The sequence below is a fragment of the Antechinus flavipes genome, chromosome 2, assembly GCF_016432865.1.
Source record: "Antechinus flavipes isolate AdamAnt ecotype Samford, QLD, Australia chromosome 2, AdamAnt_v2, whole genome shotgun sequence".
In the NCBI taxonomy this organism is placed as follows: domain Eukaryota; kingdom Metazoa; phylum Chordata; class Mammalia; order Dasyuromorphia; family Dasyuridae; genus Antechinus; species Antechinus flavipes.
In genome coordinates this window covers 118794666-118808539 of record NC_067399.1, presented here as the reverse complement: position 1 = coordinate 118808539, position 13874 = coordinate 118794666, and the positions used below count along the sequence as shown (strand labels likewise).

Sequence of the window (13874 nt, the reverse complement as noted above, 5' to 3'; positions counted from 1 at the left end):
TGATCGGTAGTAGTCTCTAGTTCATCTTTGGTCACAAATTTAAGAAACAAAACTTATAGAAGAATGGTGGCCAAAGAAGTGTTATTGTCAATAAAGTAATCCATTAGCACTACCTTTGCAGATGCCATGATGGTAATGATTTGATTGCAGTTCTAAAGGAAAGAGGGGTAAGATAATGAACATAGTGGCAGGCCATGCAATGGCCAAAGTAAAGATAAGGAAGGTCTCATGGAACGAAGGGAGTATGGAATCAAGTGACTTAGCTAAATGAATGAGATCACATTGTCTTACAAAGGAGGAAACTGAGACCCACAAGAAATGACTTGTACAAAATCTTGCAGGTACCAAGGAACAGAGCTAGGATTCTAATTCGAGGATCTTTGGCTGCAGATCAAATGTTGATTTTTCTTGAACCACACTATACTAAACTTGCTAAGGAATGGATAGGGCTAAATCTGAAATCAGGAAGACATAAATTTAAATCTAGCTTCAGACCCTTCCTAACTGTGTAACTCAAGACAAGTCATTAATTTCTATTTGCCTCAGTTTTCTTAATTGTGAAATAGGAGTTATTATAGCACCTATATTCCAATCTTGTTTTGAAGTTCAAATGAGATAATATTTGTCAAGTGCTTAGCGCAGATTCTAGAACATAGTAGATACTATATAGATGCTGATGATATGATAGAATTAGGGTCCTCATTGGTAGGGGGGTTGTATTGAGAAAGGCCTTCTGCCAAAAATGAGGTTTGATCAAAGTCTTGAAAGAAATCAGGGAAGTTGAGAAAGTGAGGTAAAGAAGAAGAACCTTCCAGGGATGAAATCTAGCAAGAGGAAATGGTGTATCATGTTGGAGAAATGGGCATTGTAGTTGGTCCATATAGAAAAATTAGAAAGATTAGAAGGTTAGAAAGGCTTTAAAGTTATGCAAGCAAAGTTTATATTTGATCTAAGAAAGATAATTCATTACCTGGGGACTAGATCAAAGGTTCATGAAGGCAGTAGCATTTAAGGAATGAATAGAGATTGAACAAGTAAAAAGAAAAGAAATTCCATAGACATTGTGTCAGGTTTGCATTCCCAAGTGCGGGAAAGAAACCAAAGAAAAGATTCCTAAATAAAGAATTTAGTATCAGTCACAGGGTAACATCTGAATTCTTTAGTCTTACATTCTAAGTCTCTATAGTCTTTCTTTAATCTCTTTCTAATAATAGCTAACATTTATACAGTGCTTACTGTGTGTTCCCCCTGTCTGGAATATCTTTCCCTGCTTTTCATCTACTAAAATCTTCTACATCTTTCAAAGATCCTACCTCTTCCATGAAGCCTTTCCTGATAATGCCTGCTTATTTCAGTGACTCTTGATTGGCATTGTACTTCTTACTACTCTGATTCAGTTTCAAAGTACTTACCCATGTTCCACAGATGGCACCAATCTGTTTAGATTTAGATCTTGTAGATTTATCACTTGCTTTTTCTTAGAATCCTTTACTAATTTATCCTATCTTTTTTTCTTCTCTTCTTCATCTTGGACAAACTTCTTCGTAGTCACCAAACTATTTATTTTCTGTATCTACTTCCAACTACTCAAAACAATGTAGCTAACTAAAATGACCAAATCTCAAAGAATACTAAAACATCAAAAATAAACTGAAGAATAATCAACCAACCAAGTCAATCAATATCTATTACTAGATACCAGAAAGTATGCTAATCCCTGAAGATACCATAAAAAAGCAAAAACAGTGCTTTCTCTCAAGGAACTTACTATCTAATGAGAAAGATAAACATGTATAAAACTAAGTACAAATGAAATTTTTGCAGGATAAATTGGAGATAACATCAAAGGGAAGACATTAGCATTAAGGGGGATTGGGAAAGACAACTTGTAGAAGAAGGTGGGATTTTTATCAAAACTTGAAGGAAGCCAAGGAAACCAGGAGGCAGAGCCTAGGGAGATGAGTGTTTGAGGAATGGTAGACTGGGAGGGAAGGGAAAGAGAATAAGCATTTATACAGTGCCTACTGTATTAAACATTATGCTTATTGATTTACAAATATTAGCTTATTTGATCCTCATAACAACCTGTGATTTAGGTACTGTTATCTCCATTTTAGAGATGAGGAACTTGAGTTGGAGTGATATGCTCAAGGTCATCCAGCTAATAACTGTCTGAGACCATATTTGAACTCAGGTCTTCCCGACTCCAGGCCCAGCACTCTTATCTGCCGCAATGCTCAGCTACCTTTATGAAAATTCCCCAAATCAGGAGTCCCTTACATCTCTCTCTTCCTTTCCATCCATTTTGATGTCACTATTGTCTGGGTCATAGCCTGTCCTAGGTTCTATTATTGTAATAGTCTCCTACCCGGCCTTCTTGCCTCTGAGCTCTCTTCTTTCCAATCCATCTTTTACCTTTTTTCTCAAGTAATTTTCCAGAAATACAATATTGATCACATCTTCTTGTGCAAAGTATTTCCCACTCCTCATTGTCTCATGCTATTAACTGTATACTGAAATTTAAAAACTTTTTAAAGTAGGGTAGGTATACTTTCTTAAAAATTAAGAGCATGAGAAGGAAATGTCCAACTATGCCATTCACACATTCTAGGAATAGCCAGGGGGAAAGGATCTTGAAATTGAAGAGTACAAGAATAAAGTGTAAGACGACTCAGAAAGATAGAAAGGGGTTGTCAGGTTATGGAGGACTTTAAAAACCAAACAAAATTTTATATTTGATCCTGGAGATACTAGGCCATCATCATGTAAGTGGCCATTGTCTTGTCTTTTAGATTGTTAACTTTTAGAGATCCTGTTTTGTGTATCTGATAGGTTCTTCTGGATGTATGCTTAGTTAAATATTAGTGATGATAACCTGAAATTAAAGCCTGCATGTGGACTTCTTTCATGGAAGTTACTTATTAATTGGTCACAACCCTTTCTCTAAGTGACTGTAGCCATGTATCCATGTGTCAGGACTAAGAAAGTTGTAGAAGTCAGTTCTAAGCCCTTGCTTATGTTTGTCTAAATCCAGTATATTCTTCTTGTTTCCTTTCATGTACAGGGAAGAAAGATGAATATTGTTAGCTTAAATCAGAGTAAATACTGGCTAGAATTACTTTGCTGCTAGAATGGATTTATTCTAACTAGGTGAAAGGATCTGAATTACTTTTTGGAGAATCTAAATTTTTTTTTTGTTTTGAATCTAATTCATATAATCGAGGAAGTGATTTTTGCCTAATGGACTACAAGAATTAATATACCTACAAAAACAGCTATTAACTAGCAGAATCACACTCAGTATTCTTCACTTTAGTTTTTCATACTCTTTTCCCCTTATTAATTCTAGCTACTTGAATGTTGTGATAAAAAGAATAGTTGATACTTCTTTTTTTTAAAACACATGTTAAAAAGTATATCTTAAATACAATATATGTGTACACATCCATACAATTCTCTTGTTGCACAAGAAAAATCAGATTCAGAAAGATAAAAATAACCTGGGAAGAAAAACAAAAATGCAAGTAGTCCACATTCATTTCCCAGTGTTCTTTCTCTGGGTGTAGCTGATTCTGTCCATCCTTGATCAATTGGAACTGAATTGGATCTTCTCATTGCCGAAGATAGCCACCTCCAACAGAATTGATCCTCATATAGTATTGTTGTTGAAGTGTATAATGATCTTCTGGTTTGGCTCATTTCACTCAGCATCAGTTCATGTAAGTCTCTCCAAGCTTCTCTGTATTCATCCTGCTGGTCATTTCTTGCAGACCAATAATATTCCATAACATTCACATAACACTATTTACCCAACCATTCTCCAATTGATGGGTATCCATTCAATTTCAAGTTTCTAGCCACTAAGAAAAGGGTTGCCACAAATATTTTTGCACATACAGGTCCCTTTCCCTTCTTTAGTATCTCTTTAGGGTATAAGCCCAGAAGTAACACTGCTGGATCAAAGGTATGCACAGTTTGATAACTTTTTGAGCATAGTTCAAAATTGCTCTCCAGAACGGTTGGATTCATTCACAATTCCACCAGCAATGCATCAGTGTCCCAGTTTTCCCACATCCCCTCCAACATTCATCAACTTTTCCTGTCCTCTTAGCCAATATGGTAGGTGTGTAGTGGTATCTCAGAGTTGTCTTAATTTGCATTTCTCTGATCAATAGTGCTTTGGAGCACCTTTTCATATGGCTAGAAATGGTTTCACTTTCATCATCTGAAAATTATCTGTTCATATCCTTTGACCATTTATCAATTGGAGAATGGCTTGATTTCTTATAAATTAGAATCAGTTTCCTATATATTTTAGAAATGAGGCCTTTATCAGAACCTTTAACTGTTAAAAGTGTTTTCCCAGTTTATTGTTTACCTTCTAATCTTGTTTGCATTCGTTTTATTTGTATAAAAGCTTTTTAAATTGATATAATCAAAATTTTTTATTTTGTGATCAATAATGGTCTCTAGTTCTTCTTTGGTTATAGATTCCTTCGTCCTCCCACAAGTCTGAGAAGTAAACTATCCTACTTTCTTCTAATTTATTTATAATCTCTTTCTTTATGCCTCAATCATGAGCCCATTTTGATCTTATCTTGGTATACGATGTTAAATGTGAGTCCATGCCTAATTTCTGCCATACTAATTTCCAGTTTTCCCAGCAATTTTTGTCAAATAGTGAATTCTTATCCCAAAAGCTGGGGTCTTTGAGTTTGTCAAACACTAGATTGCTATAGTGATTGACTATTTTGTCCTGTGAACCTAACCTATTCTACTGATCAATTAATCTATTTCTTAGCTAATCCTAAATGGTTTTGATAACTGCTGCTTTATAATATAGTTTTAGATCGGGTACAGCTAGACTGCCTTCATTTGATTTTTTTTTCATTAGTTCCCTTGAAATTCTTGACCTTTGTTTTTGCATATGAATTTTGTTGTTATTTTTTCTAGGTCATTAAAATAGTTTCTTGGGAGTCTGGTATAGCCCTAAATAAATAGATTAGTTTAGGTAGTATTGCCATCTTTATTATATTCACTCAAACTATCCAAGAGCACAGTTGTTTAGATCTGACTTTATTTGTGTTGAAAGTGTTTTGTAGTTGTGCTCATATAGTTCCTGACTTTCCTTTGGCAGGCAGATTCCCAAATATTTTATGCTAATACAGTTATTTTAAATGGAATTTCTCTTTGTATCCCTTGCTGTTGCATTTTATTAGTGATGTATAAAAATGCTGAGGATTTATGTGGATTTATTTTGTATCCTACAACTTTGCTAAAGTTGTGGATTATTTCTAATAGCTTTTTAGTAGAATCTCTGGGTTCTCTAAGTATACCATCATATCATCTGCAAAGGGTGATAATTTGGTTTCCTTATTACCTACTCTAATTCCTTTAACCTCTTTCTCAACTTATTGCTGAAGCGCGCATTTCTAATACAATATTGAATAGTAATGGTGATAGTGGGCAACCTTGTTTCACTCCTGATCTTATTGGGAATGGTTCTAGTTTATCCCCATTACATGTGATGCTTACTGATGGTTTTAAATAGATGCTCCTGACTATTTTAAGGAAAAGTCCATTTATTCCCATGTTCTCAAGTGTTTTTAATAGGAATGGATGTTGGATTTTATCAAATGCTTTTTCTCCATTTATTGAGATGATCATATGTTTAACTGGTTCTATAACCAGTTAATTATATAGTTATTTATGCTAGTTAATATGCTAATAGCTTTCCTAATATTGAACAGCCCTGCATTCCTGGTATAAATTCTACTTGGTCATGGTGTATTATTCTGGGGATGATTTTCTGTAATCTTTTTGTTAATATTTTATTTAAGGTTTTTTCATCAATATTCATTAGGGAGATTGGTCAATAATTTTCTTGTTCTGTATTCAACCTACCTGGTTTAAGTATCAGTACCATGTCTGTATCATAAATTGGTAGGATTCCTTCAATCCTTATTTTTTCAAATAGTTTATATAGCATTGGAGTTAATTGTTCTTTAAATGTTTGGTAGAATTTGCATGTAAATCCATCTGGTCCTGGGGACTTTTTCTTAGGGAGTTGATTAATAGCTTGTTCTATTTCTTTTTCTAAAATAGGACTGTTTAACCAATTTATTTCTTCCTCTGTTAATATATGGTCAATTTTTGTATAGGTTCCACAGACTGCTGAGAAGAAGAAAGTGTACTCCTTTCTGTCTTCATTTAGTTTTCTCCAAAGATCTGTCATCCCTATTTTTTCTAGTATTCTAGTTATCTCTTTAACTTCTTTCTTATTTATTTTGTGGTTTGATTTATCTAATTCTGAGAGTGCAAGGTTGAGATCTCCCACTATTATAGTTTAGTTTACGTAGTATTGCCATCTTTATTATATTCACTCAAACTATCCAAGAGCACAATTGTTTAGATCTGACTTTATTTGTGTGGAAAGTGTTTTGTAGTTGTGCTCATATAGTTCTTGCAGCTCTCTTAATTTCTCTTTTAAGGTTACCCCTGTTTTTTTTACTTCACCTGAAACATAGTAGATTCTGCTCCAGCCTTTTACCTTTACTCTCTATGTATCGCCCTGCTTCAACTGTGTTTCCTGTAAGCAATATATTGTAGGATTCTGGCTTTTAATCCAGTCTGCTATCCCCCTCCACTTTGTGAGGGAGTTTACTCCATTCACATTTATGGTTAAGATGACCAATTCTGTATTACTTGCCATCTAGTTAATCCGTTTTTATGCTTTTCTCCTTTCCTTCCCCCTTACCCTCCTCCCCAGTATTAAACTTGTGAGCACCACTTGCCTCACACAGCCCTCCCTTTTTAGGATCCCTCCCTCCACTTAAGAGTTCCTCCCCTTTTCTTACCCCTTTTCCTCACAATTTCTGTATTCCATTCTACTTAGCTTACTCCTTCCCTTTTCACTTTTCCCCTCCCGGTAGTTTCTCTGTAAATCGAACATGTCTAATAGTTTTCTTTTAAGCCAATTCTGATGAGAGTAAGATACACACTATGTTCATCCCCTTCCCTTTTTTCCCTCAAATATAATAGATTTCCTTTGCCTCTTCGTGAGATATAGTACCCCCACTTTACTCTTTATCTCTAGCTTCTTTTTTGTATTATAACAGTAAAACCAAATTATATATGTGTTCTTTGTGTATATTCATAATAGAAATATAATTCCCAATATTTCTTTTTACCTTTTCATGTTTCTCTTGAGCCCTATATTGGGAGATCGAACTTTTTGTTTAGTTCTGTTTTTTTCATCAGAAATAGATGGAATTCACCTATTTCATCTTTTTTTCTGGGGGGAAAAAATGCTCATTTTGGCTGGGTAAGTTATTCTTGGCTGCATACCAAGTTCCTTAGCCTTTCCGAATATCAGATTCCAGGCCTTTTCATCCTTTAATGTGGATGCTGCTAGATCCTGAGTAATCTTTATTGTGGTCCTCTGTATTTGAATTGTTTGTTTGTTTTTCCTAGCTGCTTGTAGCATTTTTTCCTTGGTCTGATAATTCTGGAATTTAGCCACAGTATTTCTTGAGTTTTGATTTTAGGGTATCTTTCAGTAGGCAATCAATGAATTCTTTCAATATCTATTTTTACCCCCTGTTTCTATGACATCTGGGCAGTTCTTTTTGATGATTTCCTGAAATAGTTGTTACTTCTTACTACTACCACAAACTAAAACTGTGCCTTTCACTTGAATTTGTAATTCTAAAACATTTTTCCATCTCCTGTGAACCCTGCATCTGTTATTCCCAATCTTCCTTCTAGTTGGAAGATTGAAGCCGCTTAGGATACACACATTACACATAAGGTTATCTTTGTAACCCTTTAGCACCTAGATTTAGTTATGAATTTATTTGACTAAGACTTACGTAGTATCAAAATGTGGAGATATAGGAATTCTAAAAGATTCCATAGATAGTAAAAATAGCCAACAAGAGGTCTTTAATAGTTTCTCTTAATGAAGTTCATTTTTTTATAATAGCAAATAAAACAACTGGTTAGATGAAATATAATTAATGATGATTATTTTCAGTAGGATATATGAAGGTTAAATGATATTCATTTTTAATGTGTAGTAAGTAAAAAGTAAATGCCACTAGGTCTTCATTTTTTTACCTACCAACCAAATGACCCTTATTTAAGGTTTGCAAAGCATGGACCAGTCCTCACAACAGCATTACCAGGAAGATGCTATTATTATACCCATTTTCCAGCGGAAGAAACTGAGAGACTTAAAGCCAATAAATTATTTGCCCAGGGATGCATATTTGGTAAGTGTCTGAGCAGGAATTCTAACCCAGACCTTCCTCATTTTAAATCCAGTCTTCGCCTACTACCCTTGGATAGAGATCTTCCACTTCTGTGGTAATTGTTTACACACTAGATACCTAATGGTGTACATAGAGCCATTTTCTGACTTTTCAGCTGTATTCTTAATTTCCTTGTGCATAAATAATAGCATTTTTATGTTACCTTAATGTTTGTAAAGTACTTTACAAATGTTGTTTAATTTGTCTCCAGAATAGTCTTATTAGGTAGGTTCCATTCTTTTCTTTTTGCTGAGGCAATTGGTATTGTGACTTGTCCAAGATCACACAGCTAGGAAATGTCTGAGAGCTCAGGTCCTCTTGACTTCAGGGCTGGTGCTCTATCCACTGGGCCACCTAGCTGCCCCAATCCCATTATTTTCCTTACTTTATAAAGAAATTGAGACAGAGAGAGGTTGTTTATCTTGTCCAGGATCACACAGCAAGTATCTGATAACTGCTGCTTTATAATATAGTTTTAGATCAGGTACAGCTAGACCGCCTTCATTTGATTTTTTTTCATTAGTTCCCTTGAAATTCTTGACCTTTGTTTTTGCATATGAATTTTGTTGTTATTTTTTCTAGGTCATTAAAATAGTATCTGAGGTAGGATTTGAACTTTGGCCTTCTGATCTTCAAATCTAGCACTGCTTAATCACCTCCAATAATCATAATAGAGGGAAAGATAGTTCTGTTTTGGACATAGTAAATTTGAAATGCCTATGGAACATCCACATAGAAATGTCTGGTAGACATGGTTCAGGACTGGAGTTGAGGTGGAAGATAGAGGTTGGGTATATTGATTTATTTGAAAATCATCTTGATGAGGTAACCAAGAGAGAGAATATAGAGGAAAAAAAGAAAATTCAGGTTAAAGACCTGGGTTACAACCACATATGAAGTTGTGACATAGATGATTCTATAGGAAGACAAAAATCAGTTTTGACAAGAAAGTCAGAAAAGAAAGTGTGGGGGGGGTGGGGGAAGGAATAAAAGGGTATAAGGAGAAAAAAAATTTTTTAAAGAGAATAACCAAGGTCAGAAATCAACAATTACAGAGTCAGATACTGCGAGAATGAGAAGGATATAAAGTGAGAAAAGATCATTAACTTGAGCAGTAAAGAAATCAGTGATTAACTTACAGGGAGCATTTAATTCAGAGAGGAGAATCAGAATTTGCACTAAAGTGAAAAGTCAAGGAATGAATGTAGAGTATTTTTCTGGGATTTTGAATGTGAAAGAGAAATGTAAGAGGGAATAATAGGATATAATAAAATTGTCAAGGGTATTTTTACTTGTTGGCTTTTAAGATAGGAGAAATCTTCATATGTTTGTAAGAATTGGAGAAGAAGCTAATAGGGAGAGATGGGAAATTAGGGAGAACAAAATAGGTTTGTTTTTTATTTTGTTTTCTTTTTATTAGAAAGAACAAGCCTCTGGAATGGGATGAGATCAAGATAAAATACTGGAGTAGAGAAGGAAAGACTAGGAGATGGTGTTAAGATTTGATATGTTGAATTGGGGAAATGAAGGAGCTTGAATTAAACTGCCGCGATTTTTTCACTAAAGCATGAGACAAAGTCTTCTGTTAAGAGGAGGACAGAGAGTTGATGTAGGTAGTTTGAAGAGAAGAACCAAGACTGTGATTGTGCTATAGGGTTCATCTGGGAACAGAAAAAATATTGAGATATAACAGGACTCAATTGAGAATTACATGCTCTAATCCCCATCTAGAATGGGGATTGAAAGGAATGAACTTTAATAAAACAAAGAAATAAGGGATTCAAGGGTAGAAACACTGTAAAATTTAAACTAATTAACTATATAGAGATAGGATCAAAATTTGAAGAAACCAAAATGAGACCAGAGCATCATTGTAATGGTCTGAGAAAGGAGAAAGAGAGAGAGTGACTACTAGTGGCAGTGAGAATTAAAAATAAGTTTAGGGCGTAGGGAACAATGAAAGATTGGACCTTATTGTCTTATAGAAAAAAATTAAAAGTTAAGGATTATGGAGATGGAACCTTTTGTGATTGGTCAAGGGTTATAAACTTTACCTATGTATGACTGAAAGGGTTCATTCAAATCATGGGATTTGAAAAAGTTGAATGAGGCAAAACGAAAGTCTCAAAGTCTGTATTACAACTCTAGGGCATATCATGAGTTTTCTAGGCATACCATGAAATTTTGAATATCAGTTTAGCTTTTTTTTTTTTTTTAAATTTTAAAAAATCTCCAGAGAGTATATTAACTGGAAGAATTATGTGTCTAGTGAATAAATATCAAGATCTCTAGAGAATCTTTCTCAGCATACTGTGTTCTACAGGGGAAAAATACCAGAAGCATGTGAATATTTAATTTTTTTATTTAGTTTATTTAGCCTTCTAGAAAAAATAAGAACTTAAGTAGGTTCTAACTTCCTATTTTAGATTTCAAGGAAGAATGTAATGTATTAATGGATGAAATCCCCCATTTGCATATCAGTAGAGATAGCAGAGTTGTCATTCTTGTGAATGCCTGTTTGAGAGATAAGAGAAAAGGAGAATACGTGCACAAATTTTTAAAAATTTTCAGTAATGTGGTATTTTTAAGTTATAGATAAAAGGCTAAAGAAAAACATGATTAGCATTTTATCAGAAAGTAGTCTTCTTATGTTTCATGTAGTATGTCTTATTTAAAGTCCACAACAGTTCCATAAATATTATTGGTTACCAATAGCTGCTTAGGTAAATAATTTATCTTTTTCCTCCCCACATCAAGATTGAAAAGGCCAAGCCCTTTAAATGTGGAACATTTGGTGCAGCATCTCTACAGCAGAGATATCTAGCTACTGGGGATTTTGATGGAAATCTGAATGTATGGTAAGCTTATCTAATATGTGTTTAGACAGATGAGATTAAAAAAATTCTTTGGTATTCCTATCATTCTGTCTTTAGAAGGGAGAATTATTTTTAAAAGTTTCCTTATTCAGTCTTAATTTAGTTGTAAGGTAGCTGTTTTTCAAATATCTATTTTTAGTATTCATATTCAAGTTCAGGTTGAAAATGTTGCAGTTTTCTTTAGTTACTGCAAATATTATTAACAATATGGACTATTGCATTTAATATCTTTGAATGCTAATGGTCCTAAACATTAGGACCCTCAACTTCTGGTTATATTCTTACATTAATGTAAGGAAATTTATATAAGAGCTAAACTTATTAAAACTGAACAATTATTTTATGACAAAATTTTTTTCACAAAAGGATTCATTGGATGTATTTATTAAATATTTTCACTAGTGAATTTTAAATCTTTTTTTTTTAATCAAACATTTATCCATATTTTGGGAAACACAATAGTGTATAAATTAAGGTAATTTATACCATAAAAAGAAGCCATTATAAGTATGCCAAAATCTTATCATCTGTATCAAATTTTTCAATCTACTGAAGCTGGGAGTCTAAGATCCTAGAGTCTAATTTAGACTTTGAAACACACCACCTTTATTTTGTGATGGGGGCAATTGATTCACCTCTCTAGTCTTAATTTTCTTATTTGTGAAGTGAGGGGATTGGATTGGGTGTTCTCTAAAGTCTGACACTCCTAGCTTTAAGTCCTTTGATGTCTTAATTTCTAGAAGCATCTCTAAATATTAATGACTTGAAATGTATGAGTATGGGATGATTTTTTGGACAAGAAATTTCCTTTACAGAATTATCTTGGCTAACATCCTGACCCATAACACTTTAGAAGAAAATTGTCTTGAAGTTATTATTTAGTAGCTTAGTTTTATGTCCTTTAGGAAATTGAGGTTATTGTTAGGTGTTAAAAAAAGACTTTTTTTTTTCCTACTTCTTTGTATTCTTCTTTAAAATTAGAATTCTTCTTTGTATTGACTGCTTCATGGACAAATAGCAACTATCAACAGGCATAGAACATAAGGTGAAATATTAAAAGAGAGAAAGATTAGGAAAGGTTCCCTCAGGGGAAAAAAAAGGAGTTATGAAAGCAAAAGGAGACTAGATTAAGAAATGGGAGCTTGTATAAACTAGTGGATATTGGAAACTCATCTGTAACTTATGCATAGTAATACCCATGTATCAGAAGCTGGATTTGAACATGTCTTCTTGATTCCAAGGCTGAACTTTTATTCAAAACAAATAAACCTTGTCTTGCAAAATAAGTTGACAGGCAAGGTTTACAGTTCATGAAATCATTTTTTTTCTTTTTTGTTTCTTAGTAAATTTATTTATTTTTAATACACGTTGTTTTATCAATTGTGTTGGAAGAGAGAAATGAGAATAAAAGGGAAAAACCATGAGAGAGGGAAAAAAGGCAACAGAAAAAAGAAGTAAACATAGCATGTTGATATACATTCAGTTTCTTTAGTTTTTTTTCTGGATGCAGATGGCATTTTCTGTCCAAAGTTTATTGGGATTACTTTGGATCACTGAACCACTGGGAAGAACCAAGTTTTTCATAGCTGATCATTGCACATTCTTGCTGTTAATTGTGTACAATATATTTCTGGTTTTGCTTGTTTCAGTATAAATCTTTCCAGGTCTTTTTAAAATCAGCTTGTTCATCATTTTTTATAGAAAATAATACTCCATTAACTTCATATACAACTTGTTCAGACATTCCCTTTTTTCTAAAAAAAAAAAAAAAAAAAGTAATATTAAATATTTTTAAAAAAGGAAAAATTAGGAAAAACATAAGGAATTGGAAAAGAGATTGAAAAAAAAAAAAGAGAGAGTTTGTTAAAACTAGCTCTGCCAAGACAACTTTATCTCTGAGTACATACCTGCCAATCATTATTAAAGCAGTTTGGAATATTTGAGTCTATATAATATATCACAACTAGTATTTAAAATGATGTACAATATTTAAGTACAGTTTAAAAAAGAAATGTAATTATTTCAGTAAAGAAGACATTATCAGGAATTCACAGTGAAAGCAAAAGTATGTACTTTCTATTAAGAGAAATTTCTCATTAGTATAAAATTTAAACCATCTTCTATACATATCTGAATATTAGTAAATAGTTTCAGCCAAAATGCTGATTTTGGTTGTAATTTAAACTAATTTGAATTTACTTTTTATTATGAGATGTTTTAGTTTAAAATCTGAAGATAAGTGTTAAGTGGAAAGATAAGAGGAGGGTAAAATGCAATATATTTTAAAACTAATGTATTTCATAGAAAACTTTTATAACAGAATTTGAGCATTGTTTTATTTTATTACCAAATTTTACTGTAAAACTAAGTATGCTATGTTTATTACTGTTTTCTATTGTATAGGAATTTGGAAGCTCCACTGACTCCAGTATACTCTGTAAAAGGACATAAGGAAATCATAAATGCTATAGATGGTGTAGGTGGCTTAGGAATTGGGGAAGGAGCACCAGAAATTGTAACTGGAAGCCGAGATGGTGAGTCAGCAAACTCTGTATCTTTTCCAGGGAGAAAAATCCATCCATCTTTGTGAACACTTAAGTAGGAAAAAAAAAAGTCTTTTTTTAACACCTAATTTTAGCTATATTTATTTCCTTCATTTGAATCTACTTGTCTGTAGAGTTTTATA

The 13874-nt window shown here is 33.3% G+C and overlaps 1 protein-coding gene across 1 annotated transcript in view; it reads left to right on the top strand.

The window, feature by feature from the left end:
• The window catches only part of DNAAF10 (dynein axonemal assembly factor 10), a 41610-nt gene that overhangs the window by 6427 nt on the left and 21309 nt on the right, over positions 1-13874 (top strand). The window contains exons 2-3 of the mRNA XM_051975407.1: positions 11070-11170; positions 13592-13722. Coding sequence (XP_051831367.1) covers positions 11070-11170; positions 13592-13722 — 232 coding nt within the window. The remainder of the gene's footprint in view (positions 1-11069; positions 11171-13591; positions 13723-13874) is intronic.